The 14576-nt window shown below is 44.7% G+C and overlaps 1 protein-coding gene across 1 annotated transcript in view; it reads left to right on the plus strand.

Annotated features, from left to right (window-relative positions):
• Positions 1-14576, plus strand: part of LOC133416922 (potassium channel subfamily K member 10-like) — a 30334-nt gene extending 15758 nt beyond the window's left edge. Inside the window, exons 3-7 of the mRNA XM_061704276.1 lie at positions 1946-2063; positions 2160-2320; positions 3191-3383; positions 4866-5008; positions 13678-14576. Of these exons, the coding sequence (XP_061560260.1) occupies positions 1946-2063; positions 2160-2320; positions 3191-3383; positions 4866-5008; positions 13678-14355 (1293 nt within the window). The 3' untranslated portion in view covers positions 14356-14576. The remainder of the gene's footprint in view (positions 1-1945; positions 2064-2159; positions 2321-3190; positions 3384-4865; positions 5009-13677) is intronic.

The following is a 14576-nucleotide window of genomic DNA, read 5'->3' on the forward strand; positions in this document are numbered from 1 at the left end:
GTGTGATCCCCCTGTAGTTGGAACACACCCTCCGTTCCCCTAAAAAGGGGGACCACCACCCCAATCTGCCAATCCAGGCACAGAGGCACTGTCCTCGATCTCCACGCGATGTTGCAGAGGTGTGTCAACCAGGACAGCCCCACAACATCCACAGCCTTTAGGAACTCCGGGCGAATCTCATCCACCCCCGGGTAGTTGTCCTTTTGCAATGACTTAGCCGTGGAGGATAGGTGAATTTACATTTTTCTGGAGGAGTTGTGCCATAATGAATTGGACCATTTTGCTGCTTTGCTGCAGAGGAGGTTCGTGACATATGCTGCTTGGGAACGTTCGGTGAGATAACTGTACGGTTGGAGATTGAATACGAGTGAGCAATGAAGAATAAACTGGCTACATAGGGCTCGGGCGAAGGGACATAAGGTTCTTTGTACGGGAAGCGGGGTGGCTCAGAGGCTGCGGGCTCGGGAGGAGTACTTACAGGGGCTTGAATGGATTGCATCTGTTGGGAAAGGAGGGAGACCTGTTGCGAAAGGGAGTGGAGCGTTTCGGTGATTTCTTGCAGGTTTTTGTCCTGTCGTCCAATGTGGGCGCCTTGGAGTGTTAGTGCGTTCTTCAGAGCGTCCGGAGTTGCTGGGTCCATAGTGGCCAAAGTATTCTGTCATGTGTGGGGAGTAGCTGGACCTAAGAGCAGGCGGAGGCAGATGTAAAATGACGAACAGTTTATTGAGGAAAGGTTATGGAGGTGGTCCTGGATGTGTTGGCAGGTGGTGGCATGGACAGGTGGCAGGCAGTGGACAGAACAGGCGGCTGGCAGGAATGACGTGGGTCAGGAACACTGAGAACGAGGAGACACAAGAGTTAACAAGGGAACGAAGAGTTGAGTGGCTTACTTGAGTACGGTGGGGCGTGGTACTGCTAGGAGAGGCTGCAATACTTTGGCGAGGATTTCCTGGAACAGGCAGGCTTAAATACTGGTGGTGATGAGGCTGATTGGAGACAGGTGCTGAAAACAGAGAGGGGTTGGGGGAGAGAGAGAGGACGCAAAGATCCCTAAAGGCTACTATAATGGAACTGCAGGGCAGTATATGACAGCGACTTGATTACCACTGTTAGGTCTAAAGACTCCTTAGGGTCTGCGAATGATTTGTAATGTATTAATAAAAGGGACACATCAAGACAACTTAATGAAAAACTCCATTTGGAGAAAACTGCATTGACATAAGCCATCTGCAGTGCATAGCTCTCATTTACAGAATATTAAGTTTTTTTAGGTAAATACTCCATAGCAACATTTCCGGGGAAGTGGTCCACCTCTGATCATTTCCCAGCCAGTCGGGTAGGAATCCATACAAGAACCACCTCAGATTTTGTCATCATCACCTAGCCCCCCTCTCCAAGCCGGAGAGGAGGGGGGTTCAGAGGGGAGAAGCGGCAGTAGAACCGGCTTACATGTAGTTTAACTACAAGTTGTAAATGCCAATTGATATATGTATGAATCCCTCAACATCAAAAACCAAACCAGCGAAACTAGAAAATATGATATTTATTGCGACTTTGATCTGTCTGTGGCTGTGGCACTCAGGAAGGTGACCAACTGAAACGTTAGTGACATCATATCCCTGAAGTAAATGTGTAACTTATTTTATCATGGAAATATTTGATCATTACACCATTTCGTAGTCTCACATCAAGACCAGATGTGAACGATACGCATTGAGTCAAGATGCATCGATAATCCGATAACCCGTTGAATAAAATCGTAGGCCTCTGAATCGAATTATGAGGTAGCAAAAGGTTCCTGCACTTAGTTGACACTATACATACACAGCCACTCAAAGCTGTGCAGCTGTGATATACACACAGTAACAAGAGCAACAGACTGCACATTCTCAACATGAATGAGATATTTGATCTGATGTGCCTTTTTCTTGGCTTCTCTTCCCAGCACTCTGTTGATGCTGTGAACGCTGGTGTGAATCCTGTTGGTGATACCTCTTATAACTCTAGCCACTGGGATCTGGGTAGTGCCTTCTTCTTTGCCGGAACAGTTATCACAACCATAGGTACACTGACATTTTCCAAAGTGTCTTTTCTTGACATGTATAACAACGTATATAGTACAAAAATGTATGTTGACCTTATCTTCCCTATTTTTTTAGGGTATGGTAACATTGCTCCAAGCACTGAGGGAGGGAAGGTTTTCTGCATTCTATATGCAATATTTGGCATCCCACTTTTTGGATTCCTCTTAGCAGGGGTTGGTGACCAGCTAGGGACCATATTTGTCAAAAGTATTGCCAAAGTAGAGAAGATGTTCCGGGTGAGTCACATGTATACAGTGCATGGGATATAGAAAGTCTACACACCCCTGTTCAAATAATGCCAAGTTTTCATGATATACAAAAAAAAAAAAAAAGACCATTATCTCAGTTCTGTAATTTTACTTACCCTCTTGAAAAAGATAAAAAAAACAATTCCAATTGAGTTGTACCGGTTATACCTCACATTAATGATGGAAAAAGTTTTTTAATTATTTCTCTTGTCATTTTAGGATTAACTTGCTCAAAGTATTCACATTACGTGCTTTCTGGAATACACCCCCGTCCATAAAGTGACGGGGGGTTATCAGTGTGACAATGACGAGGCAGATGATGGCAAAGAAGAAAAGAGGAAATTACTTCCTTTGTACAAACGTGAAGACAGTCATGTAGTGCTGGCTGTATTTGTGTTTGTGTGTCTTTCTGTATGCTAGTTAGAAGGCTACTTTTGACTGGAGGTCAGCAAGAATTATATAAATCGATGTAGGATTACAATGTAGAATTAAGCAAACTAACGTCTGGATTCTTGGGCAGAGGGGGAAATTTCATTGCAATGCTCATGGCCCAAATAATAATAGCGTATCTTTTTCTTCATTTTTATATATTCACACCCGTTATGGTATATAAGAATAGCATGCTTATTAGTAGCTATTGTCAAGTGAGTGTTCAGTAACCAAAGTGAAGGTAAAGCCAGAGAATAGTAACACCCCAGTAACAGGTTCAAAAATGATTGGTGAACTGATAAAATCAATACTTTGTTGAATATAAATCACTTACTACGTACTGTATGTGTATGTATTTAACTTTCTCCTTTGTGTGCCTGTGTGTGTGTGAACGTGCCTAAATTTGCCTGAATCACTTCTCTGGAACAGAATAAACACAACCAGATCAGTCAGACAAAAATCAGAATAGCGTCCACCCTCCTCTTCATCCTGGCTGGCTGCATCCTGTTTGTGACCATGCCAGCTGTGATCTTCAAACACATCGAAGGTTGGACAGCTCTGGAGTCAACATATTTTGTCGTCATCACATTGACAACTGTTGGAATAGGAGACTATGTGGCAGGTGAAACATTTTCTTCTGTTGTCACTAAAAGAAACCAAAATTCATGGCTATACTTATGTGTCTTAAATATTGTTGTGGCGTGGGCAGCACAGTGGCCTAGAGGTTAGCACACCTGCCTCAAAATTCTAAAATTCTAGGTTCGAATATTGGCTCCCACCTTCTTAAGTCGAGTTCTACAGGTACAGTATGTTCTCCCCATCATAGTGTTGGTTATACTCCGGGTGGTTCGTACATCCCGAAAACATTAGTGTTTTTTTTTTAATTGAATACTCTAAATCTTGTAGCACTGTGATTTCATTGAAATATGAAGTGCATGACAAATAAAATGTATCATTATTATTTAATCAGGGACCACATTCACTCCAATTTGATCTCAAGTGGGCTGGACCAGTATAGTTTTGGCCTCATAAAGCTGTAACTAACAACAATTCCAAACTTTTCCCATGTTTTGGATGTAAATAATTACAAATACATTTGGAAAATATTCACAGTTATTGATTGTTATCTTGTTGCAAATATTTTCAAATCATATGAGTAATCAGAAATTTCTTAACAAAACCGAGTGCAATTTCAACAATATTATGAATCAGTGTTTTCATACACACTTGTACAATTTACAGATCACAGTGGATCTAGAAACTGTGTGTACCTTTTCTAAAACAATTTGATATGATCTAGAAATCATAAATTTTGCACAAATGGATGACTAGTTAGCACATTCACGTCACAGCTCAGAGGTCTTAGGTTCAAATCTGGCCTCCGGCCTTCCTGTGTGGAGTTTGCATTGTCTCCCTGTGCCTGCCTGGGATTTCTCCAGGTACTCCAGTTTCCTCCGACATTCCAAAAATATGCATGGTAGGTTAATTGAAGACTCTAAATTGTCTGTAGGTGTGAATGTTAGTGTGAATAGTTGTTTGTCTATACGTGCCTTGTGATTGGCTGGTGAACACTTCAGGGTATACGCCGCCTCTCGCCCAAAGTCAGATAGGATAGGTTCCAGCACACCCGCGCCCTTAGTGATGATAAGCAGTAGAGAGAATGGATGGATGGATATCAAATCAATCAATTCATTTTTAAGAAGGTCATGATTATTACATGTGCTCATGGACATAAGTTTGGAGTTCAATACATTTGCACAGTTACTGCAAATTATTTCCACTTTAACAGAGACCAAAACAATACATAAATTAGGCATCTTACAGTAGTCAATAGAGGAGCTGTGTGCTGACATTTTGCATAAAAATATGGACTTTAATTACCAGGGTTAGCCATGTATTACATTAGCTTATTGGAAATCATTGTCATTTGAGCTTCATTTCTTTAGTGTTCAGAATGAGGCACTTGTCAGTCTAGGTCTTACCCCGCCTCTCACACAAAGTCAGTCTGGGATGGGGTCCAGTTACAAGCGAACCCAATGAGGACAGGTAGTTTTGGAAATGGGTGGATGAGACTTTAATTTATTTATTGCATTTTTCCTCTCAGGCGGAAATCGGAGGATTGAGTACCGCAAGTGGTACAGACCATTGGTTTGGTTCTGGATCCTTGGTGGTCTGGCCTATTTTGCTGCAGTGCTAAACATGATTGGCGACTGGTTGAGGGTGCTATCCAAAAAGACCAAAGAAGAGGTATTCACTCACATCTTTTACATCATTCAATACCATTTTGAATTGGTTAAGAACAAATGATTTTGCAAATATGGAATGTATAGGGATATCCCTCAGCTAAATTTGACTGCTTTATTGTCCTCTGTAACAGTCGGAGAGTGGTTATGCTAATATTAAAGAAAGGGTGCAGTGTGAAACTGTTGGTGGCCAAAGGCAGGGACCCTCGTGGTCCAATCTTCTGTTGCAGAAACTTGCACTAGGGACCTTGCTGGTAGGGGAGGAGCCCTAGCCAGTGTGCGAAGCTGAGAGGTTCTAACTAGATATAGTTGGGTTTGCTTCAACGTACAGCTTGGGCTCCAGAAGAACTCCTTTTGAGAGGGGTTGGAGGGTGTGGTCACCCCCAGTGAGAGGTAAGTAGGAATGTGCATACTAATTGCCTCCCGACTTGATAACTGTATGTTGGCGTTCGCCCAAGAACAAGAAGGTAGCCTTCCTCCACCTTCCTGTGGAAGGATGGGTTATTTTGTGCTGATTTTGGACTACTTGGAGGGGGTGGTGGAGAGCACTCCCACTGGGGATTACTTTGTTCTTCAAAGCTCGTGCGCAATGACAGTGGGACCTGGTTAGGAGAATGCCCCCCTGAAACTGGCCTCCACACCCGTGACTCACGTCCCCCCTTCCAGCGCACCACACCCGCTCCCCACTTCACCCCACACCACTCCCTCGATCTAACGTTTTGCTTCATTACATAACAAACAACATCTTCAAGCATAAGGGTATCCATATAGACACTTGGCGCCGCAGGTCAATGAACGACTTTGTGGTCATGTCAATGGCCAACTTCAGCAGAGCCTTGACCATCTCACGGTGGAGGCCATATGGCACATGATCTGCATCCATTGATGAGGCAGCTGACCAGAGTTGTAGCTGTAACGTGATTCGTGCATGTTGTAGCTGTAATCCCCGAACCCATTGGTAGACACTGGTGGTGAAGGATGCAGTCAAGCTGTAGAAATAGGCCTAGCTGGCCTTTTTGGCCTGTGAGCCTCCAGAGGCAGCTGTTGTGTACGGCAAGCCAAGAGGAATGTATATTTAGGAAAAACTCAGGCGTTCAGGCGGGAAGAGTTTGATGCGGTCATGGAGTGTGACTTCTGGACTGACTCGAAGTCATTCTGATCCACCGTTGGGCGGCTCAAGTGGGGGAAGCAGTGCACCAACAACACTTTGTATAGCGGGCATGCAAGCTGCTGACCTCAACTAAGGAAGAAGAAGAAGAATCACCATTTATTGTCATGAACATGCATTCATGCACACGAAATTTGTTCTCTGCATTTAACCTATCACAGTGAACACATACACATGTTAGTGGAACACACTGGAGCAGGGGGCAGCTGAAGCGCCCGGGGAGCATTTCAGGGTATCAGTGTCTTGCTCAAGGACACCACAGCCGTGAATCCGGGGGATGTTGGCGGATGGTGCAGTTGAGGTCTTGAACATAGGTCCCCCACGGTGGCAGGCGATGATCAGTAGTGACGTTGTTGATCAGTAGGGAGAATACCTTCTCACTTCTACCGACATGCCTTGTAAACCGCATGGACGTCAGCAACAGGGCCTCTGAATTGGCAGAACAGGGTGGTGGTTCCCATTTTAAAGCACTTGGACCGGATGGTGTGTTTCAACTACAGTGGTATCAAGCTCCTCAGCCACCCTGTTAAGATCTATTCAGGGGTTCTGGAGAGGAGGTTCCGTCGGGAAATCAAATCTCACATCCAGGAGGAGCAGTGCGGTTTTTGTCCTGGCCGTGGAACAGTGGACCAGCTCTACACCCTCAGCAGGGTTCTGGAGGATGCATGGTAGTTTGCCCAACAAGTCTAGATCTCAAGTTGCTTGTCAATCCACATTTCCACGCTCAATTTTGGTAACAAGTTGTGAGTAGTGACTGCATGGTGTCTGGGCTCTCCCTTAGCAATAGGGTCAGAATCTCGGCCATCCAGGAGGATCTCAGAATAGATCCGCTTATCCCCTTAGGTGTTCCGGGCACGTTCCACTGGGAGAAGTCCTACGAAGAAGACCCAGGAAAAGCTGGAGATACAATGGGCCTGATTTACCATCTCAAAGAGCGGGTACTAAATTGCATGTTCAACCATTCTAACAGATTGTGCACACTTTTGGCAACAGGTGTAAAAGTGGTGGAGATCACCATATCAAAAAGAGGGTTTGCGGGGGGGCGCTGTTGAGCAGCAACATGTAAGGACGTGGTTTTGCTGAGCTCTCGTATATTGTTAACACAATTTTTAAAAAAAAAACTTTAACATATTGTTAAATTTGTTAAAAAAAGAGGGTTTGCACTTTTCAAACTTCATTTTGCACTTGCGGTGCTCTCCCGCATTTAATGCACTGCAAGTTTGAACGCATGGAATTTGAAAGTTTTATATAAGTTATAGGTAAGAATCTATCGCTCCAATAATTTTGTGGAAACCAGCAACCAAACAATAGCCATGGTTTGTTTGATTGAACTTGTCCCGAGTTTGTGGCAATTATATATAAATATGTGCTCATCCTGCGTAATGTTGCGTTTGAAATTCGGAAAGCGGACCCCAAAAACAATTATATGATTTTTGTTTCTGGAATTTAAAAAATGTTTACACAAGTGGTAACGTTTGTCCGCCCCCTATTGTTTTGCTGTTATGTAGCTGTTTTTCAGATGTGGTATTTGAAGGTGCGAAATCAGCCACCACACTTTGTCTAAGGTTTGACAAATCACATTGCACATGCTAAATTAATCTATTTGCCTATACTCCTTTCAGAACGTGCAAAATTAACTGTGTGGCAATTTTTAGCATTTGGCAGACACTACTGAGTGTGTGCAACTATTTATTTGATCAGTTTTCACATTTATTTGCATGACCAATCAAGTTTTTGTATGTGCAAACCTTTAGTCAATCAGGCCAAGTCTCTCAGCTGGCCTGGGAGCATTTCGGGACCCCCCTTGAAGAGCAGTATGAAGTGGCTGGGGAGAGAGTAGCCCTGGCTTCTCTGCTTATATTAGGTTTACATCAAGATCCCAGTGCCCACGAAAGCCCCATTTGCACAAAACGACAAAACGAAGTAAACCTTCGGATCTTGGAGAAGTTTTCTCACGGTCTATCATGATATCTGTGATGTGTAATGGGGAGAGGGACAGGGCTGCTCAGTGGAGAAGGCTCAAAGGTGCACTACGTTTCGGCATGCGTTTACCATGGTTGCCAGCAGGTTGCTTTGCGTCATGTTCTGTTCAGTATTTTAGTTTTGGACAGTTTTTAACATAATAGCTTTTTTAAAAAGTATTATTATTTGTTTTATTTGGAATAAATCCCTTTTACACCTAGTAATTGTATGAGCGCCATTCAAATATGGGTGAATTCATTCAGGCCTAGCGGAAGCATAGTCCACTTTGAGTTGCAGGCAGCTGCCTTCCCCACCGAGCGTGCAAAAATCGCTTTCGTTATTTCCCACCTGACTGGTCGTGCGCAGGCGTGGGCTACTGCTGAATGGAGCCGCAATTTCGCCGCGTGTCATTCGTGGGCTTTTTTGTAGAGACTATGGAAATTTTTCAGTTTTCCACACCAGATCGTGAGGCAGCTCGCTCTCTTGTCACCTTACAACAAGGCAAGCGCAGGGTGTCAGATTACGCGATTGAGTTCCGCATTTTAGCAGCTGAGAGTCAGTGGAATAATAGGGCGCTACTCGATGCCTTTTTTCAAGGACTATCCCCCGCCGTCAAGGATCATTTAGTCCCGCTAGAACTGCCGACCGACTTGGAGACTCGCATCGTTCTCACCATAAGGATCGACAAGAGGCTTTTGGATCGCGAGCTGGACGGAGTTCGACGGAGGGCTGCGTCACCACGCACTTGGAGGACGAGCCTCGGTGACCAGCCAAACCAAGGCAGATCCCCTGTTTCCGGTCTCAATCCACTGGCTAGCGTCACCACGGATGAACCCATGCAACTGGGCAGGTTCCGTCTCTCCCCTGAGGAACGTCAACGCCGGCTGAGGGAAGGGCGGTGCTTCTACTGTGGGCAGTTGGGTCATTCCCTTAGCAACTGTCACGTCAAAGTTGCCGGTGCCGGTAGCAAGGGCACGGGAGAGATGAGTCTGAGTTTCATTAAGGAAGACCCTGCCCGGGTTCTTCCTAAAGTGACAGTATGCTCTCCTGATCAAGAAATTCATACACCTGTATTAATTGACTCTGGTTCTGACGCAAACTTACTCAACTCCCTCCTCGTTATACGTATGCCCCTTAGAACCTTTCAAATAAAACGCCACTGCAACACCTATGCTGCAGACGTCAGTTTTATGGGCAAGATTACTCACCGCACCCAAACACTCACATTGACATTTCCTGATGCTCACTCGGAACGCATTAGTTTTCATGTTTTTGACGCCATGAATCAAGACCTTATTTTAGGGAACACATGGTTGAAATTACATAACCCCCACATTGACTGGTCCTCTGGGCAGGTTATGTCATGGGGCAGCAATTGCGCCCAGAACTGTTTCAAGCCGCCATGTGATGTTCAGGGCTATGTTTCTAATGACAATCCTCAGACCCCATCTGGGGATCCAGATTTATCTCAAGTGCCCATCTGTTACCAGGATATTAAAGAGGTTTTTTCCAAGTCCAAGGCCAAATCCCATCCACCCCACAGACCTTATGACTGTGCTGTTGACTTGCTGCCTGGAACCACACCCCCAGGCGGGAGGGTATTCTCTCTTTCAGGGCCGGAACACAAGGAGTATGGAGGAGTACACTATGAAGGTGTATGTGGATGAATCACTGGCAGCCGGGATTATTCGCCCATCTTCATCCCCTGCGGGAGCCGGATTTTTCTTTTTGGACAAGAAGGACAAGACTCTGCGACCCTGTATTGATTACCAGGGTCTCAATGACATAACTGTGAAAACCCTCTCACTCTCTTCTCCACCACCTTTGAAGTCCTGGAGGGAGCCAAAATTTTCACCAAACTTGACTTAAGAAATGCTTATCATCTAGTCAGGATAAGCGAGGCGGATGAATGGAAAACAGCATTCAACACACCAATGGGACATTATGAGTATTTGGTGATGCCTTTTGGACTAACTAACGCTCCAGCTGTGTTCCATAACTTTGTCAATGATGTCCTGCGTGACATGTTGAATGTGTATGTTTTTGTTTATTTAGACGATATTTTGATATTCTCCCCGGATGAGGAGACTCACATCATTCATGTCCGCTCTGTGTTGCAGCAGTTACTGCCGAATGAACTGTATGTCAAGGCTGAGAAATGTGAGTTCCACAAGGGGGGTTCTTCTTTCTTTTCTGGGGTTCGTGTTGGCTCCCGGTGAAATCAAGATGGACCCTTGCTAAGTTGATGCTGTGACTAATTGGCCCACTCCCACGTCATGCAAAGACGTACAAAGGTTCTCAGGGTTCGCTAATTTCTACAGAAAGCTCATTAGAAATGTCTGTTTTATAGCCTCGCCTTTGCATGATCTTACCTCGCCACACAGACCCGCTTTGTCAGACAGCTTTTCAGAAACTTAAATCGAGCTTTACCTCCGCTCCCATCCTTACTTTGCCAGATCTCAAACAGCAGTTTGTGGTATAAGTCGATGCGTCTGATGCCGGTATAGGAGCAGTCCTTTTCACGTTGTGCATGGTTACCAACCATCTCTATTTCCTGCCATAGCCCCAGAGTCCACAGTTCCAGCGGCATTGACCTTGGTGAGACGCTGCAGGAGAACCTGGGAGCGAGCCCGCCAGATGCTGCTGCGCCAGGGACGGTCCTACAAAACCGCTGCTGACCATCAGAGTACACCGGCCCCAAACTACAAAGTGGGTCAGCGAGTTTGGCTCTCTTCCAAACATATTCCACTCCGGGTGGAGTCCAAGAAGCTCGCTCCCAGGTTCGTTGGGCCCTTCCCCATCACAAAGCTCATCAATCCTGTCACCGTGAAGCTTAGGCTCCCAAGGTCGATGCGGGTCCAACCTGCTTTTCACGTCAGCCTACTCAAGCCAGCACGAGAGTCCCCTCTGGTCCCGCCTTCCAGGCCCCCACCTCCCCCCTGGTTTGTGGATGGGGGCCCTGTCTTCTCTGTGAAGCGGCTGTTGTCGTCTTGTCGGAGGGGGAGGGGGTTTCAATATCTGGTGGACTGGGAGGGCTACGGGCCTGAGGAACGTTCACAGGTGCCGTCTGCGTTTATCGCTCATTCGGGACTTCCACGTTGCGCATCCAGGGGCTCCGGGTCCATCTGGGGCCGGCCGTTAAGGGGGGGTACTGTCATGGGTGTGTGTTCTGGTTGTTGTCTTCACCCTGTTTCATACACACCTGCTCCTGAGAGCATCTTCACCACCTGTGCCTCGTTCACCCAAATTACTAATTAGCAATGTCATTCTTCGTCATCTGAAAACCTTATACCTATGGAAAGCTAGGTTCAGTCATCAGTGAAAAGGGAATCTCTGAGCAAATTCCATGAAGGGGCCCTAGGTCTGCCTAAATTTCCTGTGTTTTTTGCTCAGCTTGTATCAAAGCTTTTCTAGAGGCAGGAAGGAAAGCACCTCCTTCAACCATTGCAAGAAAGACGGGGCTTCGTTTGACTTCCAATTAAATCGGACAAGTCTGTGGACCACCAATGAGCCAAACGCCATACCCTTTGTCTACAAATTAGTAAGGTTGTCATGGGTGTGTGTTTTTGTCTTCCCCCTGTTTCATACACACCTGCTCCTGAGAGCATCTTCACCACCTGTGCCTCGTTCACCCTAATTACCCCTTGCATTTAACCTCGTGTCTCATTCTTTCTCGTCGCCAGTTCGTTGTACCTTGTCGTCGCGTTCCAGCATTCCTCGTTTCCACGTCACAGACTCACAGTATGACTAGACCCTGTTCCAATGATCGACCTCGCCTTTTTGCCTTATGTTTTTGGATACTGTTGCCTTTTTTGGATTGCCTGCCTGTATATTAAACCTCTCTCTTTTGAAACTGTCCATTTGTTTTGGAGTCTTGCATTTTTGGGTCCTATCCTCTGTTCCGTTCATGACAGGCCTTGCCTGTGTGGAATTTGCATGTTGTCCCCGTGCCTGCGTGGGTTTTCTCTGGGCACTCCGGTTTCCTTCCCACATTCCGAAAACATGCACGGTAGGTTAATTGACAACTCTAAATTGCCCTTAGGTGGGAATGTGAGTGCGAATGGTTGCTTGTGTGCCCTGCGAGCGGCTGGCGACCAGTTTAGGGTGTACCCCGCCTCTCGCCCGAAGATAGCTGGGATGGGCTCCAGCTCTCCCACGACCCTAGTGAGGAAACGTGGGACAGAAAATGGAAGGATGGATGGATGAATTTGTATTGAATGAATTGCTATCTTTAAACAGGGATTGACACATCAAAGTATCATAAGTCTTCAAATAAACTAAGATTGTTCCCTGTTTATTTTTTTTTACAAAAATACAACTTACCATCCTTTCTATTGACAATCTTGAGAAATTCAAGATTTAAAGCAACAGTAAGCCATTTTAACACATAATTTAATTTACAGAAAGCATTTGTTGACAACAAAATTTGTTTGAAGTTGATGCCAATTAATGACTGTTACAAACACTATGAAAAAATTATTTGTGTCATTACCAGGGATGAAACGTTTTGCGTTTACCCATAAATGGTATGACATTGGTTAGTATTGCCGTTTCAAATTTTAACTGTCACAAATACCGTCTTCGGCGTATTGTGTTCTGCTGTATGGAGAGCCCCTTTAAGTGAGTGACCAACTGACTTTGCCACTATATTTAGTAATTATTTAGACCCTTCAAACAACTCTCTATTGACAAATGTAGTAACTTTATTGGAGAATTTTGAAGATTATGAGACTCCCTCACAGATGTAGTCACAGTGGGAGATGTTTCACTGCCTCTGCGCCCGTACTGCAAGTGAATCACGTTGCGTAAAGTCGCCTCTAGCTCATTGGACTGCCACCTTATCTCATGCATGTAAACAATAAGGAAGGTGCATCCACAGACAAAACCACAACCTGTGAGTCTCGGTCCACTCATTCCTGCAGTGGATATAAAACGGAGAATTATTTCTGATGTCTAGGTATTGCTGACTTCAGCCCTCAAGTAAGAGACATTGAAGGGTCTGGAAAAGACAAAAAGTCCTTTAAAGGCTTGAATAAAGTGTAGTCAATTTCAATTTAGGGGTTCAAGCATTGTGAATATTACTAGCTCAAAATGCAGCTTGCATTAATATGATTAGTCACTTATTATGTACTATACTATACTATACTATACTATACTATACTATACTATACAATTATATACGCATTAATAACAGAGCCTCTAATTAAATAGATTATTGAGCAATTAATATAATCTCACCACTTTTGAATACATCAGTGTCATCTTAAATCTTTTTAAGTACATTTGGGGGTGTCAAAAGTCAAAGAAATACATAGATTTGCTGATTTTATATCTTTGGAATTGAAAATAATGTGTGGCAATGTTTTCAGTGCATGCATCTGTGATTTTGTTTGTTTGTTTGTTTACTTTATTTCTTTTAGCAATATTGGGATATACAGGTATAATCGTGATCATTTTGGTCAGGATAAGCGTTTGATCTCTAGTCATAACACATGGGCTGATCTTTAATGTTCAATGTGTAATAATTGGTGTATTTTGCTAAGGTTGGGGAAATCAAGGCCCATGCAGCAGAGTGGAAAGCAAATGTGCGAGCGGAGCTGAGAGAGACAAGGCGGCGTATGAGTGTTGAGGTCAGTGACAAACTTCAGCGAGCTGCCACCATCCGCAGCATGGAAAGACGACAGCTCGGCCTGGATCAGCGTGCGATGTCCATGGATATGCTTTCTCCAGAACGCCGAGCCATCTTCAACAGCCTGGACACCAGCAGCTACAAAACCTCCTCTCAGGAGAGTATTGACACTAAGTTGAACAATCTTCGACTAAGGGGCGGTGAGCAGTGCGACCGTCAGTCCAACCACCATACCACATCTGAGGACAACATTTTTAACCGCCTTGGTTCGGTCACCAAACTGGCAAAACGCAACAGGAATCGGGACTTGAAGACGAACATCACAGAAGAAGCTCGCCGTCCTCATAGTGAAGCCTATGGTTGGATCACGGCCACATTTGATTGTAGCACTCCTGTTGTGGATGAAGTGACAAGGAAGGATGAGGAACATGAAGAGACTGAAGACAAAGAGTGCAATACCAGCTTGTCTGAATTTCCATTGTTTGTTGAAGCTTACAAATCACATAATGGGGTTAATATTGAGCAAACCAAAGAGAACAAGAATGATGAAACACTTGAAATGAAAGAGCTGCATATTGACATGGGCACATAGCAGTATGTATGTCAAAGCAATGTTTTACAATGCCACCATTTGTGCCTTAGGTTTTCTCTTTTGCCAGTATGTGCTTATGCAGTAATAATGCCTGCCTCTTTGTGCTACAGTGTATAAGGGTTCCTATTTGTTTACTGACCCCAAGGTGTCCCAGGTTCTTAAAAATACCTTCGTTAATGTAGCATTAAATTATGGTCATACTTTATACAGTCCACAGCGCA

Source organism: Phycodurus eques, chromosome 18 (assembly GCF_024500275.1).
Source record: "Phycodurus eques isolate BA_2022a chromosome 18, UOR_Pequ_1.1, whole genome shotgun sequence".
Classification (NCBI taxonomy): domain Eukaryota; kingdom Metazoa; phylum Chordata; class Actinopteri; order Syngnathiformes; family Syngnathidae; genus Phycodurus; species Phycodurus eques.